Source organism: Geotrypetes seraphini, chromosome 16 (assembly GCF_902459505.1).
Source record: "Geotrypetes seraphini chromosome 16, aGeoSer1.1, whole genome shotgun sequence".
NCBI classification, from domain to species: domain Eukaryota; kingdom Metazoa; phylum Chordata; class Amphibia; order Gymnophiona; family Dermophiidae; genus Geotrypetes; species Geotrypetes seraphini.
Genome location: NC_047099.1, coordinates 44,216,738 through 44,241,748, shown reverse-complemented (window position 1 = coordinate 44,241,748; position 25,011 = coordinate 44,216,738). Strand labels below are relative to the sequence as shown.

Sequence of the window (25,011 nt, the reverse complement as noted above, 5' to 3'; positions counted from 1 at the left end):
TAACCAGCTTAACTCAAACTCTGAAGATTGAGACTTCATCCCTTCTCCATTTTAGACTTAATACTTATTAGACTGTCATTGATGTTGATATTAATCTATGTTGTGACTTTGAATACTGGGTAACTTATGTAGACCACTAAATTGTAGTATTGTGTAATCTGCTTACATTTGTTGTCCTACTCTGGTGACCAGCTCCACAATCTCTTCAAGAGGTGGCATGATCTGAAAATTCTGAACTGTTCATGTCTCCCGCTCACCTTCATTTTATTCATAACATTCCCTGCAGTTTTCATGCCGTAAGATTATTAAGTTTTTCTTTTTTCAACATATTTTGCTCAGTGTATGAGAACGTAACTCACCTTGAACTAATGAACAAGGTGTGAGCTAAAACAGGTTTGTCCACATCAATGAGCCAACACGGAATAGTTCCTTATCATTCAAAAACATCTTTACTGAAAAAGAAGCGAGTTAAATCCAAATCCCATCCCATCTCATATATTACATGAAGATTCTGCACACCAACGAGCCAGCGCTGACTAGGTTTCCTCGTTGTTCAAAACATTTCTGCTATTGACAGAGAACGCAGTTTATTTGGCTCCTAGCTTCGCTTCTTCACTCTGTGATGTCACAGATGATGTCACAGATGCTGTGGGCCAATCAGTTCCAGAGCATGTGCAACGTACTCTGACCACTTCTAGTCGTTTTAAAAATGATGCTGCCACCTAGAGGTGCTGGTTAAGCTGCAGCTTGCACCTTGCTGCTCTCCTGCTGGCTTTGTGATGCTCCGGTTATACTGAAAAGTAGTGGCTGCTGTTGACCGTGGTTGTCCTTGAGACCGAGAGCGATGGCGGAGGCTCAAATCTGAGAATGGCATACTCAGAGCTGCCCTGTGTATCAGAGGACCGAACCAATGCATCTGCAGGCCTCTCTGAGATTGTTACGGTGGTATATGTGACCTCCTCCTCTTTCTTCACCTCTTGATAATGAATTTCACTCTGTAAATAAAAATACGGATGGTTATTCTGTCATCTAAACCGCATCCTTCCAACCGACTCATAACCTGTTCCACTTGGTATCTATGACACCATAAGCCATAGGCATCGGAACAGGGAGAGGCCACAGGAGCTATGGCCTCCCCCCAAACTGGCGGTGAGTTATGGCTCTACTATGCTGTAATTATAAATCTTCAGGCAGCCGTCACGCAGCGCCAACAAGCAGGCCTGCCCCAGAACCCTTTATTCTGCAACGTCCCACCTATGTGGAAACAGGACCTTGCTGCAGAATGAAGACTTCTGGGGCAGGCCTGCTTATTGACGCTGCATGGCGGCTGCCCGAAGATTTATAATTACAGCATAGTAGAGTCATAACTCACCGCCAGTTTTGGGGGAGGCCATAGCTCCTTTTCCTGCTTTTTGCTGCCACTTTAAGCAACTGATTGGGCCAGTCCCATTTTATTGCTAAACTGTCCAGTTTGACCTTTCATGCTTGTTTCTGTAAAAACAATTTTCCTGCATGCTGTCTCCTTGGTGAGTAGAACTGCACGGGCACGTTGGCAGTGATATCAATTGGGCCTGATCTGTTGCCTATTGTCACAGAGCCTTCCATGCATTCCAGTGTCTCCTGGATTCACAGTCGTGCTGGAATAAAATTAACCTAAGCAGCCCTACGTCTGGACCTAGACTATAGCAATTCTCGATATTTCAACATTCCAATGAAAAGTCGTCAGAGATTGCAGCTCTGATTCTTTGCAAGTCCCGGTTCAAAAGGGCAAGCCCACTACTGCCAGTCGAGAGCAGAATCCAATTTACCATATCATATGTTTTTACCATGCTTTGTTAGCTATGTGATGCTGGTGCAGTGGTTAGATCTGCAGCCTTGGCATCCTGAAGTTGTGGGTTCAAGCCCATGTTACCTCTCGTGACCCTGTAAAGTCACCTGCTCCTCCATTGCCCCAGATAGAATGCTGGATTATGAAAGGTAGGGAAGAGAAAGAGAGATGCTGGAAAGGGGGGGGGGAGGCTTGAGATGCCTTTTGATGGGAGGTCACATAGCTGAAGGTTCACCTAGGGTATCAAATACCCTTGGGCTGGCTCTCATCTTCTACTTACTGACACTCCAAGGCAGCACTGGAGAACTTGGCTCCAGATTCTCAGAATAAATATTTATGAGACGGTCTATCTAGTTTTTTTTTGCAAAATAAAATAAATAACTGGATGGAGTTTACCCAAACCAGCTTCTACTTCAGAAAGAATCTTTTTTTGGCAACAGATATCTTTTTCCACTGTTAACATGAAATGTGTTAACCCCTCGAGTACTGAATATTATAAGCCAAAAACAACTACCGATGTGGTGTTTCAGTGCCGTGATTATATCTTATGAAAGTTGTAGGAGTGAATGAGAAAGGGACCACCCACTAGCTCAGATATTGGAGCCATACGTTAGCTCAGCAGAGAAGCCTTACTGATGGACCTGAAAAGGTCAATTCAGACATATACAGTACACTTGGAAAAAATAAGACAGTAGGTGAACAAGTGTGAACCAAACACACAGATAGTGGCAGGAGTGAGATAATAATTGGTATCGTTTATTCAAACTTCCTATACCACCTGAGCTGACACAAAGGACTAAGAGGTTTATAACCCTAAAACACAATATACAAAATACAAAGAAAGGAATGCCAATACTGCATAGAAAGTCAGACACAACTAGAGAATGACACGGCTTTAGATTTAATTCTTGAAGTCTTTGCCTTGAAAATGTAAAAATTAGTCTTGGGGAACATATCGTTTAATTACAGCCAGGGTGGAACCCATGGTCTCTGCTTAGTAGCAGTAAATATGCTTTTAATGAAGGGATGTTAGTCAGTAAAAATAGAGATGGCCCCGGGGATGGGAAGGGGGAAGTGTATCTTGAATTTTTAATGATAAATTTAAGTGAATTGTAATGTTTTAATAAAAGTCAAATAAGCGGGATTCCAGCAAGGGTCAGTCTGTCACGAGCCAAAGGAAACAATGTAGCTCAGTTGGGAAACGGGAGATGAGGCTGCAGCGGAAGGGATGGGTTGAATGGCCATGGACTTGCGTGGGTTAATGTGCATAGCTGGAGCACTGGTAACCCTTGAAAGCCAGGACATAGCATTTAAAGGGCACTGGCCACAAATGAGCCCAAAATATAAGAAACACGACACTTACCCAGAGGGCTATCCTCATTGAATGCATACACTATTCAAAATATTTTAAATATAATGTGAATCCTCAGTGTGAGGTTGTACCTCTAAGGAGCAACAACCCAAAGGGGAGAAAGCCCCAATGTTTCACGAGGCCCAGAATAAACCGAGGTAAGATTATTTCTCACCGTCATAGGAATTCACTTATGTGCGTGTGCAAAACAGTGTATAACAAAACCGTGAAATAAGTGAGTCAATCAAATAGTCAACAATAATAAACAGCATTCCTTTGATGTACGAGATGATTTTGGGTCCAGGGAAGGAAACCCCTTCTTTCAGGAACCTTGAAAGACATTCATTTGTCTAAAGTGGTCAAGCAGTGGTGGTGTCTCAATCTCTGTGTCCACTTTAGAGAAATGAATGTCTTTCAAGGTTCCTGAAAGGAGGAATTTCCTTCCCTGGAACCAAAATCGTCTCATACATCAAAGACGACACAAATCGCCATTGAAACTGCTGATCTTCTTGTGGAAATGAGGATGCGCCTTTTTCATGAAGCTAAATTAAGCGCTATTTGTGACCATCATGTTGGCTGATATTTCTGGAGGGCTTTTCTCATGAAGGCTATTTATTACTGTTGACTATTTGATGGACTCATTTCACGGTCTTTATCCGTTGACCTTTACTGTATTACTGGGCTGGGAGATGCTCACTGTGCATCCAAGCCATGGCCAATGCTCCCTCTAAGGTTTGATCGTACCAAGTTGTTAAAACCAGATTTGCAAGTACATATTTTTGTGAGTGACGAACCTAGAATTCATGAGCAATTGCTCATGCGCTCCGCCTAGAAGGGAACATAAGCCATGGCACATTTTCACCGTGCTGAGAATCCTTGGCCGAGGATGGCTTGTACTAAAGAATGACACGGGGACAAATTTGTCCTTATCGTTGCAAGAACTCAATTTCCCTAACCCGAGTTTTGTCCCTGTCCCTGCCCCATTCCTGTAAGCTCTGCCTTAACAACACATGCCTCGAACACTTATGATTTGAAAGTGTTTGAGGCTTGTGCAGATGAGGATGGAGCGTGCAAGAATGGGGCAGGGACAGGAAAAGAACTTGCAGGGATGGGATGGGAAAATGAGTTCCCAGGAGGATGGGGAAAAATTTGTCCCATGTCATTCTCTAGTGTAAATGTGCATGAGTCGAGTCTCTTTCATTTGAAAGGAAGCTCTGGAATGAGAGGACATATGATAAAGTTAAGAGGCGATAGGCTCAGGAGTAATCTAAGGAAATCCTTTTTTTTCAGAAAGGGTGGTAGATGCGTGGAACAGTATCCCGGTAAAGGTGGTGGAGGCAGAGACTGTATCTGATTTCGAGAAGGCATGGGATCTCTTAGAGAGAGGAAGAGATAATGGTTATTGCGGATGGGCAAACTGGATGGGCCATTTGGCCTTAATCTGCCATCGTGTTTCTATGAAATGGCGTGCTGAGTACAGAAGCTTAACAACGGTGGATTGAACAAGTTGTAATCTTTTGAGTGAGGAGAGAAGGAGTCCAGGAATTCTATTTGATAATAAACTTTTCTTCGAACAGCAGTTGGCCAAGTATTAGAGAAATGCTACTACTGGCTTAGACGTATTCGATCAATCAGTGAGACCTTCCATTCATACTTTAATCCCTGCCTTTGTAATATCAAGGCTGGATTATTGTAATTCAGTGTACTGTGGAATCAATGCAGCATTAGTACGCAGGTTACAGACATTACAAAATTTAGCAGCCAGGCTTCTTTTTAAGGCTAAATTATACGATCATGTCACCCCTTTGCTGATAAGTTTGCATTGGCTGCCCATACACATAGCAGCGTATCGCAAACTGTGTGCCCTGGAGGATTCCAGGTGAGGAGCGGGCGCCAGCTGACTGCTCACAGCGAGAGGCACTTCCTGTAGTCAGTCAGCTGGCATCTATGCCTCTCCCCCCTTGCCAATGCTTCTGCGCCTTCTCCTCATCAGTGGTAATAGAAGGCTCAGATGTAATGATGTCATGCATGCACGTGATGTCATCATGTCGCCATTCACGCATTTCTTGGTGCCCTCAAGCCACAGTCCTGAGATTAGGGTGCCAGCAGCTTAAAAAGTTTGCAACTTAAATTTAAAATTCTTGGCCTGACTTTTAAAGCATTACATTATGCAACTGCACCATTCCATACACTCCAACATGTACATTATGGTCACTTGACTATCCGACACTGGACTCCCCTCACTAAAAGTGGATCATTATGAATCAACTCGTAATTCTGCTCTTTTTTCTTTTTATCACCATTCTTATGGAATAACCTTCCACAAGTTATTCAAAATGAACTCTCATTCCCACAATTTAAGTCTTTGTTGAAAACTCATTTTAAATTTGACTTAATTTTAGATTGTTGGCGGAGGTGAGAAGGCTGTTTTCAGGAGACCACATCAAAAGGAGGTGTTAAAAAAAAAATATTTAGGTTAGGTCTTTTCTATTGATTATGGCGTTCTTATCTGATTAGACTGATTTTAGTGTTAGGTAAGCCGCACTGATCTATTGTAAATTGTGGAATATCAATTTTTTTTTTTTTTTTAAAGTTCAATAATTTTTCTTGACATTTAAATAGATCATACCTAAATGAATCACAACAGTGTGAAATAACATGAGTCAAATGTATGAAAAAAGAAAAGGTAGATAAAACAAAGCAAAATGATATGTTGCATTGTGTAGAAAGATGGCCTAATAACCGAGTTGATTTGTGGCTTGAAAGGGACTTTAAACAAAAAAAGAAGTGGGGAAGAGACAATCAATTTATTTGAACAATATAAATCAATGATGCATATATAATATATCCATAAAACAAAGCAGGCATACCAAGGAATCTTTCATTCCTTTTATAGACTGGACCCCAACACGTGTTTCGGCTAAAGTAGCCTTCTTCAGGGGTGTATGAATGAAGCCCAGTAGATGGCGCCAGAATGCAAATAATGAAACCAAAAGGAATACTCTCGATGTCCAGTTAAAGCCTGCTGCCTGACACGGTGCCTTAAAAACGCAATTTTGAAGAACGCTGCAAACTGAAAGACGCCGCTGCTAAATTTGGGTTGTGTTTTTTTCCTTTGTATTGTGAAAGGGCTTTGGCACCGAAAATAACTCCCAGTATCCAAACTGATTCAGAGAAATTTAAACTGTGACTGCTGATAAGCAGATGAAAATCAGAAGAGGGAAAACAGATGCACTCACATTTTAGGTTAGGAAGAGCACATTTTATAAGTTAAATATATGAATGAATACGTTCAACAGGGGAGAGATACCAACTGTTCTATTTGTAAGAAATTGAAGGAAGTTGGCCAGCCTAGCAAGGAAGCGAGATGCTTCACTGAATCACTTCTTACCCTACACTTACTTGGTGGAAAATTGGTGTCAGAGGAGGGGGCGTTGGGTCAGTGATGCACAGAGAAGCATGGCAGCTCTGTAAACAGGGTTTGTGGGCAGACAATTACCTTGTGCTGTGTGCATGGGACTCCCACACGTGCACAGACTAAAACAACAAACCCAGCCAACAGGAAACCCACTAAAACTCTATAATAATAGCTGCTTAGGTTCTTATACTGTCAGTTTCATCCAAAGTGCATCCCAGCCACACTTTATGCTTTACTAACTGAGAAATACATATATATTGTATAAACTGTCTATTGTCTTTTGTGCACAGTAGGGCTGCCAACTGGCCACAGATTTGCCCATCAGCATTGGTACAGTTTTGAATTTTCCCAGGATGGGCAAGTGTTAGGGAATCGGGCACCCTTGGCAAACCTTCAGTCCCCACCCCCCAAATAAACTTTCAGGCCCCTAACACCCCAATACCTGCTTTCTTAGAACAATACTACAAACCTGCATAATTGGATATCGTGTTTTTAAATACACCTCTGTTTAGGCACTCCAGTGCTGTGAGGGAAGTGCCAATTCTAGAATAACAACTGGGCACCAAGATTCCATTATAGAATACTAGCATAAGTTGGCATTGGTGGGCCTAAGTCAATAGAAAGGCAAGGGAGGTGTCCTATCAGCCAATAAACAGTCTTTATTCGAACAGATGGTTCCAACAAGGATCCTAGTTTTGGCGTGTGTAAAACACCTTCCTCGGGGGAAGCTGATGCTGAAATCACTGCAGCACGCTTAAAAGATGTCAATAATGGTCTCCAAATAGAGTCAGATGCGCCAAACTGCAGGCATATATGCTGATAGGACGCCTCCCTTGCCTTTCTGTTGTACTGTTTGCATCTTAAGGTGAGGAGCTTCCTCTTTTGTTTGTGGGCCTAAGTCAATGGCATTTTTGTTGGTCCATTTCAGGTTTCTCGCTCTGCCTCTAGAGTACTTCACACCCTCTAGCAGTCAGTACCCAAGCATAGAGAGACACACTCACCTATGAAGTAGAGGCACCTGTAACGACAGGTTAAACTATGGTTCTGCTCAAACTCAACAGTACCGTTAACCACCAACAGAGGCGTCAAAGGAGTTCAGAATTACTCCTACAACAGATTATACATATGTACAAACTCTTGTTAACCCCCAAGGGTTGACCGGTCTCCAATAAGCACGTGAGAGACCTGGGTTAAAAATCAACAAGAGCTGCTACTTATCATTTCTAAAGCACTGTTAGATGTATCCAGCGCTGTACATTAAATATGTAAGAGACGATTCCTGCTCAATAGAGCTTACAGGACAAATAGGGATTAGGGAATTTTTTTCCCAAAGGGAATGATAAAACAGACAGGGATTAAAAGCAGCCTCGAAAAAGTGTGATTTTAGTCTAGAGGTGGAGCTGGACACACTGACTCAGACAGTTTGTTCCAGGCATACGGTGCTGCAGGATAGAAGGGATGGAGTCTGGAGTTGGCAGCAGAGGAGAAGGGCACAGATAAGTGAGACTTACCCAAAGAATGGAGTTCTCGGGGAGGAGTAGAGGAAGGGATGAGAGAGGAGAGATACTGAGGGGCTTCTGTAAGTCACTAAGAGGAATTTGAACTAGATACAGAGCCAATGAAGGGACTTGAGGAGAGGGGTAATGAGTATTTATTAAGTAAAACTGCAACAACAACAACAACAAAAAAAACAAATCAAGTCTCCGCCCTATACCAGAATCAAAGTTGAGACTTACTTTCTGCTGAATTGCATTTTTGAGCAAATACTATATTTGGTACATTTGAGTGCCTATAAATTTGAAAGTATGTGGAAATTCATAGATCAAATTAGACTAGATTAGGTACCTGTGAATTATCACACATGTGCATGTTAAAAAAAATTCTTGTGTGCACACAAAGATATGAAAAAAATCAAATGAGAATCGCAAAAAACTTGTACAAAATGAAAACTAACCAAATTTTTTCAGCCAGGCATATTCCTATTTTCAATTTTTATTTCCTGTGGTTGTTTAGGTAGCAAGAAATGAATGAGGAATTCACCCCCCCCCCCTCCTCTGTATTACAGTAAATCATTGCTCTCTCTCTCTGTTTCAGAAAAAGGGAAATTACAGGGACTTTCACTTTCTCAGATTCTCAAGCCCCAGCTGTGTCTTCTCAGCCTTCCACATCTCCTTCCCGTGTGTTACTTTTATTCTCCCTCTTTTGGTCTCCTCTCTCTGCACTGTGCTGCTGCTTCTGCTCCGATATGGTTTTTTTGGATAGGGTGGTAGGAGGTAGGAAGGAGCTTCGAAGGAGTAAACAGGCAGATAGACAAGGGTGTCCCGGTCGACATCGTATATCTGGATTTTCAGAAGTCGTTCGACAAGGTTCCGCAAGAACGACTACTTTGAAAAATTGCGAGCCATGGAATTGAGGGTGAAATACTCATTTGGATTAAAAACTGGTTGGCGGATAGGAAACAGAGAGTGGGAGTAAATAGACAATACTCGGACTGGAAAAGCGCCACAACTGGAGTGCCGCAGGGTTCGGTGCTTGGACCTATGCTCTTCAACATATTTATAAACGACCTGGAAATTGGTACGATGAGTGAGGTGATTAAATTTTCAGACAATACAAAGTTATTCACAGTAGTGAAGATGCAGGAGGATTGCGAAGACCTGCAATGTGGCATAAACACGCTCGAGAAATGGGCCACAACATGGCAAATGAGGCTTAACGTGGATAAGTGTAAGGTGATGCATGTCGGTAAGAAAAATCTTATACACAAATACAGGATGTCCAGTGCAGTACTTGGAGAGACCCCCCAGAAAAGAGACTTGGGAGTACTGATCGACAAATCAATGAAGTCATTTGCGCAATGCATGGCGGTGACAAAAACGGCCAACAGAATGCTAGGAATAATTAAGGGGATCACGAACAGATCAGAGAAGGTTATCATGCCGCTGTACCGGGCCATGGTACGCCCTCACCTGGAATACTGCATCCAACACTGGTCACCGTACATGAAGAAGGACACAGTACTACTTGAAAGGGTCCAGAGAAGAGCAACTAAAATGGTTAAGGGGCTGGAGGAGTTGCCATACAGTGAGAGATTAGAGAAACTAGGCCTTTTCTCCCTTGAAGAGAAGGGACATGATAGAAACATTCAAGATACTGAAGGGAATAGACTTAGTAGATGAAGACAGATTGTTCACCCTCTCCAAGGTAGAGAGAACGAGAGGGCACTCTCTAAAGTTAAAAGGGGATAGATTCTGTAGAAACGTAAGGAAGTTCTTCTTCACCCAGAGAGTGGTAGAAAACTGGAACGCTCTTCCGGAGGCTGTTATAGGGGTAAATACCCTCCAGGGTTTCAAGACAAAGTTGGACAAGTTCCTGCTGAACTGGAACTTACGCATGTAGGGCTAGTCTCAGTTAGGGCACTGGTCTTTGACCTAAGGGCCACCATGGGAGAGGATTGCTGGGCACGATGGACCACTGGTCTGACCCAGTGGCAATTCTTATGTTCTTAAGGGGAAAGTGCCAGAGAATGCATTACATTCATGTCTTTGATTCCACCAATACCTTGCGGTCCTAGGCGGATTCCAACAGGGTGAGATTGTGGTCATATCCAAAAGATGACAGGGAAGTTATTTGTTGGAACATTTAGAGTCTGGTGATGGAGTGAGGCTATTGGTAGTATCAGTAGGATTTGCCCATGAGCTGTGACGTGCTTTGATGCTTTTTCTTGTCTTCCCACTATGAGTACCTTCTCCAAGAGTGCCTTAAAATTGTCCTTTACATTGAATGCATTTGCCCTATGCAACGAATGTATTATATCTCTAGCTGTTATATGCATATGGCCTTACTGTTGGCCTTGCTACTGTGCTCAGTCCTACACACAGCACCTAGGAATTATCTCACGGTTGCCGTTCTTCCTTCCTTTTGGTTGTCCTGTATATCTGCTTTGTGTGAATTTGTAACTTTGTGGCTATCCTTCTGGCCTCTTCTGGGAGGATGGGCTAGAAAATCGACTAAATCCATTATTCTAGTTTGCCTCTGTTACTCTGCTGTTTATAATAACTTTATTTTTCTATACAGCCATAGTTGAAAGACTTCTAGGCGGTTCACATTGAAAGAAGGCTGGACAATCAGCGAATTACAGAATGCAAGAGGAGAAATCTTACATAGAAATTGGGATTATATGAGAAGTGTTACATGAGGCATTGGAGTTAAATGAGAAATTAGATAAAGTTTGTGAAGGGAAATATCATAGTGAGAGAAGGTCATTTGTTTAGGCAATGAATTTGTCAAATAGAATGGTTTTAATTGATTTTCGGTATGCGCCGTAGGTCTTTCTGTCTGACACCATAAACACCAACTAGAACGCTCAGGTCGTCTCAGCATAACTGTCTTGTGGTGTCCTAATTTACAAATATCTGATTGGATACCATTAGGATTTCACTATTTAACAGAACAGGACCTTTTTTATGAAACACACTTCCGCTTCATCTTCCCAACCCTGTCTTGGAGGACCACCAGGACAGCCCTAATGAATATGCATGGGGGTCTGGGTTGGGAACCACTGATTTAGAGCATTTCCTGATCGATAATTTTTAATACCATATACTATCTCCCTCTTTGGCTGCTTTCTGGGGTGTATCTCAGACGACGTGTCTGCTGGTCTGGTCTGACATGATGACTGTTTCTTAGAAATCGCAGTAGTCCAAAGGACAGGAAAATATCTTTTCTTTCTTGTGTTCTATTTTAATTGACGTATGTCAAACCCCTAGAAGGGCTTCCAATTGGCTGGTATGTCAAATATGTCTATGATTCTCCCTCAGTTTCGGTTCCCCTTTTCTTTCTCCTCTGTACTTTTATGAGTCAGTTTACCTGGAGTATCTTTAGACGGGCGGAATTTCTTGCTCTGAGAAAATCTGAAAAAAGCAAGAAAAAAGTGATGAATCTCCCTCCTTTGGATTCTCTGCTGTCCATTACTATTTACACATTAGTTGCCCTCCTACCCTAAGGCAATGGCATAGCGACGGATGGGCCCAAGCCCACCTAGTCACACCACATCTATATGGTAGCTGGTGGGGGTCCTTAAGCCCTGCAAGCTAAAATCTTCTTATACCTCTCCTCCCACAGTGGAATAGTAAGGGTAGGAGGAGTCGGGGGCGATGGAGCCCCCCCTCCTGTATTCCCCCCACCCCCTCTCCTTCCCGCCCCACATTCCACACTTGCGCTCTCTCTCCCCCTTGTACCTCTTAATCTTTGCCAGCGTGAGTGGCTTCTGCAAGCATGCTCCTCCTGCCAGCGTTGGATTTCCCTCTGACGTCACTTCCTGGCCCCCTTGACCCGGAAGTGATTCAGAGGAGAACCAGGCTGACACAAGCAACAGGCAGAAGTTGCTCGCGATAGTGAAGCTAATATGGAGATACGGAATGGAGGGGAGGGATGGCGCCAGGGTGCCATGGTGTGGTGGGGCAGAAAGGCGCCTGCTCCTCCACTGACTTGGCACCAGGGGCAGTCCACACCACCTTACTATACCACTGCTCCCACATACCTTTAAAGGGCCAACCTTTGCTGGCAGTGAGCAGCCTGACTGATACACACTGTTCATGGTGGCCCCCCAGCCTTCCTTCTGATACAACTTCCTGTTTCTGCATAGGAGGAGTGTATTAGAAGGAAGGCTGTGGGGCCAGTGAAGATTGGGTCTTTGAAAGGTAGGGGCAGTGGGAGGAGGCACCTTGCTGGGTGGGAGATATGGGATCTTCTACATATCCTACTGGGGTCCAGGCCCACCCAAGACCCCCCTGTCCACCTCACCTTTCAAACAGAATTTCCAGAGTGAGGAGCCCAGCAGCAGCAGCAGCAGAAGACCTACACCCACGACACCGGCCACAATGTACAGAGGATTGCTGGGCTGTGTCTCAGGTCCCAGTTGTGGGTTGTCTATCCCAGCCTGAGAGGTGTTCGTTTCAGAGGCATCTGGAGATCAGAAATGTAAGAAGCGGTGAATGGATCACTTGGAAGGGGCAGAGATCACTCCAATCCATCTTCTGCTCCCCGATCTACATATATTATAGAAGCTGACAACATTTAATATTAATATAAATGAGCTGCAAAGGCTTTGAATCAAGACAACCAGTTTCGATATGCAACTCATAGAAATAAAATAAAACAAGCCATAAAGAAAAAAGGGTGTATTAAGTCAGTCTAATAAAAATATCTCACCTTTTTTTCTTTATGGTTTTATTTCTATATGTTGCTTTTAAAAGCGGACTAACTTGGCTATCACACCATTTTACTCAAGATAGGCAAATCTGTACCGTAAGTGCTTACTTCAAAAGTTCTGCCCACCTCCAATGACATTCCTGTTCTATGCACATTTCAGATGTGTTTAATTAATATGGAATACTCTGCTATAGGGTTCTGGAACTTATTCATTCCATAGGTCACCTTTAGTTAATATATGAGTGAATTATTTCTATAGTGCTACCAGATGCACACAGTGTTGTAAAGAGTCACAAAGAAGACAGTCCCTGCTCCAAAGAGCTTACAATCTAAACAGCCAAACAGGATGTCATGGATACAGTTAAGGGGAATGGTTAATGAGCTGGCTGGGTTGGAGGGCAGAGGAGTAGGGTTAAGGATTGAAGGCTATATCAAAAAGGTGGGTTTTCAGTCTGCTTTTAAACAAGGGAATGGGGTTGACGGACAAACTCAGGTAATTTATTCCAGGCATAGGGGGCAGCTAGATGAAAGGAATGAAGTCTGGAATTGGCAGTGGAGGAGAAGGGTAACGCTAAGAACGGCTTATCTGAGGAACGGAGTTCTCTGGGAGGTGTATAAGGAGAGATATCAAAACGCTGCTATTCAAAAAATTTATCTAGATATCTTAACTCATCCGCTTGTCCATCCCCTCTCTTGTAAATTTCCCCTCAAAGTCTCTACCACTCTTGTAATTTTTCTCTTCAAAGTCTCAATCATGTAAACAGCTCCCTAAATTGTAATTTTCCTGGAAATGTCCAGTTATCTTCTTTTGTAATCCGCCTAGAACTGGCGGAATAGAAGTCACCAATGTAATGTAATGTAATAATGTAAGATATTGAGGGGAAGTGGAATGAACACACTCGTATGTCAGCAATAGGAGCTTGAACTGTATGTGATGGCAAAGTTTTGAAAAGCTGTGCAGACCCCTGGACATGTCCTCAAAAGGAAATCTGGAGCCATATGGCAGACTGGATGGACCAAACGGGTCTTTTTTGCCATAATGTACTGTGTGGCTCTGGCTTTCTTTATGTGATCCTGGGAAATAATTTGTCTTCCTGTGTCTGGCAGCCTGAGCTGTGTCACTAATTCCGAGTGGCCTTGGTGGAGTCACTTTATCTTCCTGTGTCTCAGCTCAGCTTGCAAATGCTAAGAGTAAAGTTTGTGCATGCAGCTGTAATACAGTCCATTGAAAATTGCCCTACAATGGAAAATATATTTTCATTTTACATTTCTAAACCTTGGAGGATCAGATTCCATTGTAGGCTCTGCACTGACAATGTGGAACCAACACCAGAAATTGCCCTTAGCCAATCAGCTTCTTCCACATCTGTCCAGTGGTTGAGCTCTATAACCAGCTACTTGTACAGTCTCAGTCTGGAAAATTTCTTAACATCTACATGTATTTCAAAATTCATCGAAATGTGAAGGTTACCCCCAAATCGACCATGTTCCTTTAAGAACATAAGAATAGCTGTATTGTGTCAGAGCAATGGTCCATCTAGCCCAGTATCCCGTCTTCTCAAAGGCCAATCCAAGTCACAAGTACCTGGCAAGAGCCCAAATAGTAGCAGCATTCTATGCTACTGACCCATGTCTGTCTCAAGAGCAGACTATGAACTTTTCCTCCAGGAACTTGCCTGAACCTTTTTTAAAACCAGCTACATTAACCGCTCTTACCCCATCCTCTGGCAACACGTTCCAGAGCTTATCTATTCTCTGAGTGAAAAAATATTTCCCTGTAACTTCATCGAGTGTCCTCTAGTCTTTGTAAATCTTGATGCAGTAAAAAAAAAAAATCGATCCACTTGTACCCGTTCTACTCCACTCAGGATTTTACAGACTTCGGTCCTATCTCCCCTCAGCTGCCTCTTTTCCAAGCTGAAGAGCCCCAACCTCTCTAGTCTTTCCTCAAACTTGGGAACTGATTATTATTTTGATTTTCATATATAATTTACACAGAATACAATTTTTTTTACTTCCAAAGCCAATGAATCTGATCTGATGGGTGAGAATTTCGGTGATGCGACAGGCACCCTTCTTACACCCCACTGTTTAATGTCACCCTATCCATGGCAAGTTCTCACAGTTCATTCTGGGGCCTCCAAAGAGAACTAAGCTTCTTGTACAGCCTGAGAGTGGCCGAAACCCACTAAACAGAAATGAGAAGATTGGCCAGGCAGCTTGCCCCTTCCCTGCGGTTCCTGCTTACTTACTGAAGACCACTTTGCATCCTGGGCTTGTTCCAAACCACTGCAGAGAAGGGAGAGAGAGAGAGAGAGAGAGAGTACAGAAGATACTGTTTAGAAAAGAGAAAACTGAGAGGAAAGCTGTGAAGAAAGGAGTGAGAAGGGAGAATGGAGAATGGAGAGAAGAGGGTGAAGAAAGGGGAGAGTGGAGAGTACAGGGAGGGAAAAGGAGAACATAAAGAGAAGAGAAGGGAGAACAGAGAGGAACTCAAAATGCTGCTAATGGTCTAGTTACACATTCTTTTTAAAAAACATGAGAAGACAAAGAGTGACCCTGTCCCAAGAGCTGATTAGTGAGGCACCTGGGTTTCTCTTGCTTGCTGTTCTGCATCAGGCAATAAAGTGCAGTAAGAGATGTCTGTAGTGAACCCTTCTCTTATGTAGGTGCCATGCTGGTCAGGATGTGGAACTTGCTGTTTCCTTACACCTTTAAATTGCACAGCTTGCTAGCCTTTTGGGTTAATGCTATCACACAATCCAGGGCAAATCTAGCACAGCCTGAGCCCTCTCCAGGTAGGAAGACGTCTGACTTTTGAAGTATGCACAGAGGAGCAGCCCTCCCCCCCCCCCATGCCCTTTTAGATCAGTTGGGCAGGGTGAAAGAGAGTAGGGTTAGGGGGAGGCTGCCACTAACAAAGGAGGGGGTACTACCATTGCCAGAAGCGGCACAGAGTGTAGGAGATGGGAGGGTCTGGGGGGCAGGTCTAGGGTGTCCGGATTAGCTTTCACACAAGAGCCAGAGCAGGGCCTCCTCTGCTTCACCGTGTACTGCGCTGAAAACCCAGACCCATAGCCCCGCCCCCAGACGGCATCCGCGCATGCGCAGATGCCCCGTCCCGATGCGATTTTGTCGGGAGGCTTTTCAAAACCCAGACAAAGTGCCGGGGGAAATCCGGACAGCTAGTGACAGATCATTGGTTACTGACTTCTCTTGGCAGCACTGAGTTCGTACTTTTTAGATGAACGCTGATGATGTGTCCAACAGATGTGAGCTCTCTCTGCTCGACTTTGCACAGGTATTGCCCCTCGTCCTCAGGCATCAATTTGTGGATTATCAATGGCACTACCATCAGCTTGTCTTCCTTCTTCCTGTCGTAGCCCTCTATCTGGCTGACATTGATGGGCATTAACTGCCCCAATTGCATTCTGCCCCATGTCACTGTCAGGTTGGCACTGTCAGGACAGAGTTCAATCGTGCAATTAAGAAGCAGTGTGCTCCTGAGAGGCACACTGAGGTTTGATTTCCGGTTTATAATTTTAAGTTCACAAAAACTTTTAGTTGAATCTGTAAGAGAATAAAACCAGATACAGAATTAGAAACTGAATGAACAGTCAACACTTAGAGAAATATAAGGTTAATAACGCTTAAGGTTAGATAAAGACACAGGGGCAAAGTTTGTCCTCGTCCTCATCTGCATAAGGCTCTCAAACACTTATGGATTTTATATTGAAATCTTTTCATTCAAATATAAAAAGGGACAATGTTTTGTACAACTCTTGTTTATAAATCACAAATAGAGGTTCCCATTTTAGTCTGGTTTGGGTACTAGTGGATGAACAGGAAAATGGTCCTTGATGCCAGCAACGATGGGTGAATCTGTTGCAGTCACAGTAAGATGCCAGAGCAGCTGGGCACACGACGGAAGGACGTTGCAAATGGTAGGACAAAGCTCTTGCTGCCACATCAAAGGCAGACAGGATGCAAATGATGTCATTTAACTGTAGTTCGTTTAAATCCAAAAGCAGCTTCTGCAGATTTTTAAATCACTGAATTCAATTGCCAGATATCTAAGTTAGCATTTTATAGATTTTGTTCTGTCTAGGTCGAACAACCTGTTTAAGGCTAAACTCAAGCCTAGAGAATGAGACGGGGACAAAGCTCTGTCCCTGCAGCCTACTGAAAAAGCTTAGTTTTCATAAGTTTTCTAAACACAACTGTTCTAGCCAAGTTTCAGTAGGAAGATAATGCCATAGTTTGGGGGCCACTCTCTTGTTCTAGATCATTGCCCTGCAGATAAAAAAGGCTCACACAGCTGACCTCCCTTAGCAGAATGGAGGGCTCTGATTGGAATCTAATCTGGGCCTATAGCATGCAAAGCCTGGAATGTCAAAGTTAGCAGTTTGAATCCAACCTAGTAACAAAGCTGCAGACTGTAAAGCTCTTTCTAATTTACCCTCCCTTTTACAAAAGCGTAGCGTGATTTTTAGCATTGGCCACAGTGGTGACAGCTCCTAAGAATTCTAGGAGTGTCGGAGCTGTCACTGCCGACCATGCTACGCTTTTGTAAAAGGGAGAGGGGAGGTTAGACTAGAACGATGTTTACCTATTACGTCACTACTCAACGCAATTAAAGTGTCTGTAATTCCTCTTAGAAGTTCTAGCAGAGGTGTGTCTATGGTGAATATTGTAGGGGACTTTTTAACATTCAAACTGATGCCCCAGATTTTCTGTTACACATAATATCGTCCTCCCTTTGCATGGTAAAAGGATCCAGCTGTGGTTCAAAATGGGGCTGACTCAGGATCTCGGTTCACTCTACAGAGGACGTGCCATGGTACCAGCCATCTGCCCAGAGATATTTAATTTGCACGTGGCAAGTGATGGAGGGTGAAACCAGGGGGTCACCACCTCCTCTTCCTGACCACAGTCATGTAAATAGAGAGAAGCTCCAGCCAGAGCACTGTAGAACCCTGCCATTATTGGCTTAATCTCCCCTGGGCCTTGTGGTGCTCATGGTTTCCTGGCTATGGTTATGAGTTATACGTCATCTGAGGCATTCCTGTTTTTTCTCTACAACATGCATGAACGTGTAGACGTGACTTATTCACCTCGTGTCCCTTCTAATCCTTCTCTTCCATATGCCCTCTCCAATCCCCTAACTCACCTGAACACATATCATCTCTTTCACACCATGCTGGTCTATTCCAACCTTTGAGTCTCCCTTCCTCTCCTCAACCTCCTGCTGATCCAGGTCTTCTGATTGGAAAAGAAGTGGTGAAGTGCATGGCACTGCTTTCTTTCCCTTCCTCTCCTGCCTGTGGCAAGAATGTCAGGTTACCAGGCACCAGTCTGAGGTGCTACCTTGAATCACCACTCTCCTTCTTCAAAAATCAAGCCTGGGAAGGAAGAGAGATGTGTGGGCTGCCCTGGCCACGCAGCTTCCATTTATCCATGATTCTCTCAGGAATAGGGAATTCTAGGGGAAGGGCTGGATTTTGTAGCCCTTACCACAGCTGCAGAATCATGGAAGACTGGAGTTATTGGATATGTCCCAGCCACCAGCAGTAGAAACTTAACCGCTGGTAGGATATCTTCATGCTCTTTCAAGCCAGTGTTTCTTTGGCTGGTTAAGAATATAACATGACCTATTTAATCCATCAGCCAGCAGCCTCTCTTTCCCCAAGCTGAATGACTACCAAAACTCATGAGGCTGTTGCCCCCGCCACCTGCTGGCATTGAGCTAGATGGTTTCTAAGGAGTTCTAGGCTATAACTTATAGCCTGCTGAAAAAGCTTAGTTTTCATAAGTTTTCTAAACACAACTGTTCTAGCCAGTAGGAAGATAATGCCATAGTTTGGGGGCCACTTTCTTGTTCTAGATCATTGCCCTGCAGATTCTCCACGATCTGCAGCACCTCTAGGTCATTCTATTCCTGGGCCTTGTTTTTCCCCTTATCAGCTCTCTTTGCCTCCATTTTCCAATACTGCAATTCTCTACCCTTGTTCCTACCAGTGACCTTTCTATCCATCTCAACCTTGATTGAATTCTGTCCCAATTATCCACCACCACGGCTGGTAATTTTTTATTTTTTTTTTAAACGGGCTCAAAAATATTTCTTATCAATATTGATCCCTATAATTTCATATTCACAATTCACTTTTATTAATCATTACAGCTAAATGGTTCACAATTGTAAAATCATTAAAATCAGCAAAGAAAAGAGAGCAGCTAGGTTGCAAAGTATTTATAGCCCACATATCCAACAATTCTAAGCGGTACAGAATAAAGTAGAATAAAAAACAAAGAATATACATAAACCTACACATAAAACATTCAAACAATATACGAGCATTAATACAAAAAAAACTCTAATTCCATAACATTAAAAAAATGAAGGTATTCAAGAACTGCTCCGCCGATAAAATAACCTTAACAGAGCGGTTTTCCAACTTGTCTTAACTCCAAGGGGAGAACATTCCCTGCACTCAGAGGTGGCACCATCAGACCCATCACAATATGCGAGCTGGCTGATAAAACTGTCAAGCCGAGCGCAAGAGAGTCGGACATTTGTCCTGTAGCAGCCTGAAGACCTTCAGTTAATTTCTAAGGCCAATTACGAAGACTAGGGCAGAATGGCAAGATATTAATGCAATGCTATAATGCTTGACCTGATAATAGCAAAGGTCTTTTGCTTACTTTCTTGGGTTGTTTGTGAGTTTGGGTTTTTTTTTTTTTTTTAATTTGTGTTTTAGGGTAATTTTGTTAATAATGTACACTACAAGCACAGTAATCTTCAAAAGACACCTACTGAGCCCTTCAGTAGATGTTTATTAACGTCATGGGGAAAAACCCCCTAAGATTTTGATGTCATTTCAAGTTAAGAACAATATGAAAAATGCCCTAGAAAGTGTAATTTCTATTTTCCCGGTAGGGTATTTAAGGCATCCACCACCCTCTCTCCAGGTCCCTATGATCGGCCACAGCATCCGGACTCTTCACCCTGCCTTCTGCCCCTTTGCTTTGGAATGCCCTTCCTAATCCCACCCATTTTTACAGTCCACTTGACTTTGCCAGTGTTTACCCTGGTTCAGACTCATTTCTGTCCCTTTCTCTTTTGGATTTGATGTGGTTCCGTACATCTTTTTAAATTGTACACTGCTCTAATTTCTCTGGAAGGGCAGCTCAAACTAAACTAAACTATGGAACTTAAGGTCAAAAACCAAGTAGGTAATAATATTTTTAGTGGTTTACCTCTATACTTTTTCAATTTAGTTCAATTCAAGCACTTATATCTGGCTACCATTCAGTTTGATTCAGTGCAAATTACAAAAAGACAAAAACTCTTAAAGCAAGTTCCACATTTTAGCACCTCAATAAGCAAATGTGTTTTCTAATTGGGTTTTTTTTGTCCCCAGGAAATATTCATGAACTTCTTGAGGTAGCAAATTTTGCTGGAATTGTTAACTAGTTTGCTAATCAATCGGAAGAAAAGCCATGAAGTGATTTATAGACCAAACAGGCTATCTTAAATGTAATCTGAGATCTTATCGGCAGCCAATGAAGTTCCTCTTTTCATACCTTTTAGAATAGCTTTGAATACTCCCTTCCTCAGATCCCTCACTTCATTTATTAGATTAAGGAGCCTGACTGTTGAAAACTAATCAGGGATGCCCAATAAAAATGGCATCACCTAAAACTTGTTGGCTGACCCTTGTTTCTACATCGTCAAGAGGACACACAGCAACCAGAATTCTTTTCTTTGGAGAATTTAGTAGGAATAGTCAGCTCGAAAACTTTCATTTCACGTCGTTTATTTTGGCATCATGAGACCAAAGTCCTTGAATTTAAGAGTGCACACTTTTCTCGATAGTGTGTGCATACATGCAGTATTCACGCATACGCAGGAAAATGCTACACACTGTTTTAAAAGAACACACCCTCTTTCCACACACCCTATCCCCATATTCTATAAAAAGCACTGAAAATTGCGTGCACAGGTTTGGCCATGCATCCAATTTACGCGTGCAATTTAATTAAAAAAAACCAAGCTATTGGGATTTTAGCAAGCAATTATTGGGGCTAATTACAATCAGTCACAAGATACTATGGGGCTCATAATCAAAACTTAAACACGTCTAAAAGCCCACCCAAGTCAGCACTTGGACAACCTAAAAGACGTAAGGAAGTTCTTCACCCAGAGAGTGGTGGAAAACTGGAACGCTCTTCAGGAGGCTGTTATAGGAGAAAACACCCTTCAGGGATTCAAGATAAAGTTAGACAAGTTCCTGCTGAACCAGAAAGTACACAGGTAAGGCTAGACTCAGTTAGGGCACTGGTCTTTGACCTACAGGCTGCTGCAGGAGCGGACTGATGGGCACGATGGACCACTGGTCTGACCCAGCAGCGGAAATTCTTATGTTTTTATGTTCTTATAGGCACGAGTTGAAAAGGGGGGAGCAGAAATGGGCAGATTGGAGTGGTTCTTTAAATTACACGTGCAAGAATAAGGACATCAGTGCCTACATTCAGGCGCAGGCATATGCAAATGGTTACGCTTAAACTTATTTGCGATTAAACCATGCCTAAGTTTAAGCCTGGCTTATAGAATAGCACTTTTTGGTGCTGATTTTTATAGGTACCATATATAGAATTTACTCCATGATGTTACTAGCAAAATGAATCTTTTTCAGTTCATTTTTGTTCAATAATGACATGCAGTGGCATGGGATACGTCATATGCATTTCCCATGTATAAATGACAGCCCATCCCTAGACGTTATCCTTCTGGTACTTTATTGAAGCCTTTCAAATATTTGAGGTTTTATTATCTTCTCCTCCCCTTTCCTCAGTGAGTAAATTTTAAGTGCCTGATATCTTTCTTTTTAGGGTTCGTCTTGCAAGGCTCAAATGCTAAAGCACAGTTGTGTAGGAGACTCTGCACAGGGCTTGCCCACACTTCTGCTTCTCAGTTTCAGGACTTATATATCTCCTTTTCAAATTTTTGAAACATGTAAAACAGCTGCTGAAAACATACATGTACCAGACTCTACCTTCCTTCATCTGTTCAGCAGTTCCTGGAAACAGTGATACAGGATGCTAGCATTTTTCAACGTACAAGTTTTACTTTGATGGAGTGAGGGAAATTTTTTTACATGATTTGTTTATTGATTTAGAAAAACAAAAATCCACGTTGTAGAAATGTAGAGAAATGTGTGAAACATTATGCAACTGAGCTGGCCACAGTAAAAGGAGGAGAGATTAGAATAGCACAGAATACATGGGGGGGGGGGGGAAATTTCTGTAAAACGAGAATGTGTAGAATTGACAGTCCTGTTTCTCACAGAAACATAGAAACATGATGCCCATCCGCAGCATCCACTATCGCCTCCTCTCCCTATTGGCTAAGGCTCTTAACAGTTGCATCTCCTCTTCCTATAGACTAAGGCTATTTACACCTGAATTGTGAGGTCAAACATGATGGCAGATAAAGGCCAAATGACCCATCCACAGCATCCCCTATCTCCTCCTCTCTCTAAGAGATTCCACGTGCCTATCCCAGGCTTTCTTGAAATCAGACGTAGTCTCTGTCTCCACCACCTCTTCTGGGAGACTGTTCCACACATCTACCACCCTTTCTGTAAAAAAAGGACTTCCAGAGCAGACTCATGTCAATCTATGTCACAGTGCAGAGATTGCCCGCAAGGCAAGAAGTGAAAAAATACCATCCAAAGGTACAGACTAAGGACCTAGTGCTTACACTTAGGTCCTGTTCCTACCTCAGGGCTGGGTGTAGCAGAGAAATAGATCTCCCCGCACCTGGTCCTGCCACTTGTGGGTTGGGCTTCTATACTGATCCCTGAGTGAGTCTTCAGGGTGCAACCATACCTGAGGGCGGGTAACAAGCCAGAGCAAATATTGGAGATGATACATGAAGACTCCCTGAGGAAAACCAAAGGGGAAATGCATGGGAAGATGACTCCTTGAATGGTTAATGCACTTTTACTGCATATCTCCTGATGCCAGGATTCACTGTTTGCCCCAATAACTCAGCTAACACAGCTTTCATAGGACCATAGAAACAGTGACAGGGCAACCATTAAGATTCAGAGGATTACATTTGCTGAATTGGTCCCTCCTCCCCACCCCCCGAAAAAGCTTTCTTGCATCATGAAAAATTGCTGCAGGTTTTTCAGTCATTTACAAAACTCCAGAAGATGATTTGTGATGAGGAAATGGATCACAATTCCACACCAGCTCCCTCTTCCTTTCCTTTGCTCTTGAGTTTTCACCCCCGATTTGAATCTCATGTCCTTAATGGCAACTCTAAAATATCCCCAAAAGATGTACCAACTCCATCGGATGCTGTGGGTCCCTGGGCACCCCACTTTTAAATCTGCCTCAGGTCCCAGAGACTGAAGTGGTGGTGTGGGAGGCAAATTTGCTAGTGAGGGCGCTCAAGGACCCACAGCGTCCCACGGAACTGGCGCAGGACCGTGTCTACTTTAACTCAATTTTACCCCATCGCTACTAACCTCATTATACCTGTTCTGATACAATTAGCCGCACTTTCACTGGCTTTAAACTAGTGCTCAAATAATGCAGAAGATGTTACATAACAGAGAAGGCAAGACTGTAGAACAGGGTTGCAGCAGCAGCAAAAAGGAAATTACCCCCCAAGTACAACTTACCGTACAAGTGTACTGCAGAGATGAAGAGTGCCAAGCGAAGTGGCAGGGGCACCACCTCATTTCTCCCGGGCCCTGGCATTCTGCTCCCACTGAGCCACGCTCCCATCACATCTTCTCATGTTCCACAGTGAGCAGCGGGCACGTGTGGTGGGGAAAGTGTCAAGGAGCACCTCTGTGACTGACAGGAGCTTAACTATGGAAACAGGAAAGCAAAAGTGAAAAGGCTGACACGGGGGTGGGGAGAAGAAGCAACGGAGGAAACTAGACAGTATAAGGCGACTGCCAAAGGAGGGAGTTTCCAGCCTTATAGAGGGAAAATGTACATTATAGAAGTAAATCTCCTTTTTCACTCACCTCCTATGAAAAGGACGGTCACCGGCTTCTTCTCAATTTAGATAAAATGACTTGCTACTGATAATACAACTTATTCTTTGTAGACTGTTATTAGATGCTGGGCTGTAAAGTACAATGGGCCACAGGAGACAGAACTATTGGAAGCCATTTGTAATTTCTCTTTAAAATCCAGCACGGTACCAGAAGCCTGCAGGCGCCAATCATTAAAAAGGGGAAATTATAGACCGGAGAGTCCAACATCAGTTCTGGACAAAATGGTAGAGACTATTATAAAGAACAAATTTACAGAACATATACAGTACCTAAGCATGAGACAAAACCAACATGGATTTAGTCAAGGGATATCTTGCCTCACCAATCTACTATATTTTTTTGAAGGGGAGCTGGTCTATATTGTGTATTTGGATTTTTAAAAGGCATTTGACAAAGTACCTCATGAAAGGCTTCTGAGAAATTAGAAAGTCATGGGATAAGAGGTAATATCCTATTATGGATTAAGAGCTGGTTAAAAGACAGAAAACAGAGAATAGGTTTAAATGGTCAATATTCTGAAAATAGTGGGGTTTCCAAGATGTGCTAGGGGGACTGCTGAAACTGCTGTTTATTTTAATATACCGGTTTTTATAAGTGATCTAGAGACGGGAATAACTAGTGAGAAAATTAAATTTGCAGATTACAAAAAGTTGTTTCAAGTTGTTAAATCACATGAGGATTGTGAAAAATTGCAAGAAGCCCTTGGGAGACTGGGCATCAAAATGGCAGATGATGCTTAATGTGAACAAGTGCAAGGTGATGCAAGTAAGAATGAGGAACCCGAACTGGTAGATACATAATGCAAGGTTCCAGATAGGGGTCACAGCCCAGGAAAAGGATCTAGGTGTCATCGTTGAGGATACATTGAAACCCACGGCTATGAAAGCAAATAGAACGTTAGGAATTATCAGGAAAGGAATGGAAACAAAGATAAAAATGTTAGAATACACTTGTTTTGCTGCCATACCTTGAATACTGTGTGCAATTCTGGTCACAGCATCTTAAAAAAGATATAGCAGAATTAGAAAAGGTTCAGAGACGGCCGACAAAAATAATCAAAGGGATGGGACAAACGCCCTATGAAAAAAAGAGTAAAGTGGCTAGAGCCCTTTAGCTTGGA

At 42.9% G+C, this 25,011-nt stretch overlaps 1 protein-coding gene across 1 annotated transcript; it reads right to left on the bottom strand.

Annotated features, from left to right (window-relative positions):
- Positions 1–486: 486 nt before the first annotated feature.
- LOC117349580 lies at positions 487–23,665 on the bottom strand. Its single transcript, XM_033923171.1, has 5 exons — positions 23,505–23,665; positions 16,048–16,380; positions 12,403–12,564; positions 11,467–11,510; positions 487–995 (listed from the first exon to the last, which is right to left on the bottom strand). The coding sequence occupies exons 1-5, from the start codon at positions 23,608–23,610 to the stop codon at positions 789–791; spliced, it is 852 nt and encodes a 283-aa protein (XP_033779062.1). The 5' UTR covers positions 23,611–23,665; the 3' UTR covers positions 487–788.
- Positions 23,666–25,011: the final 1,346 nt, after the last annotated feature.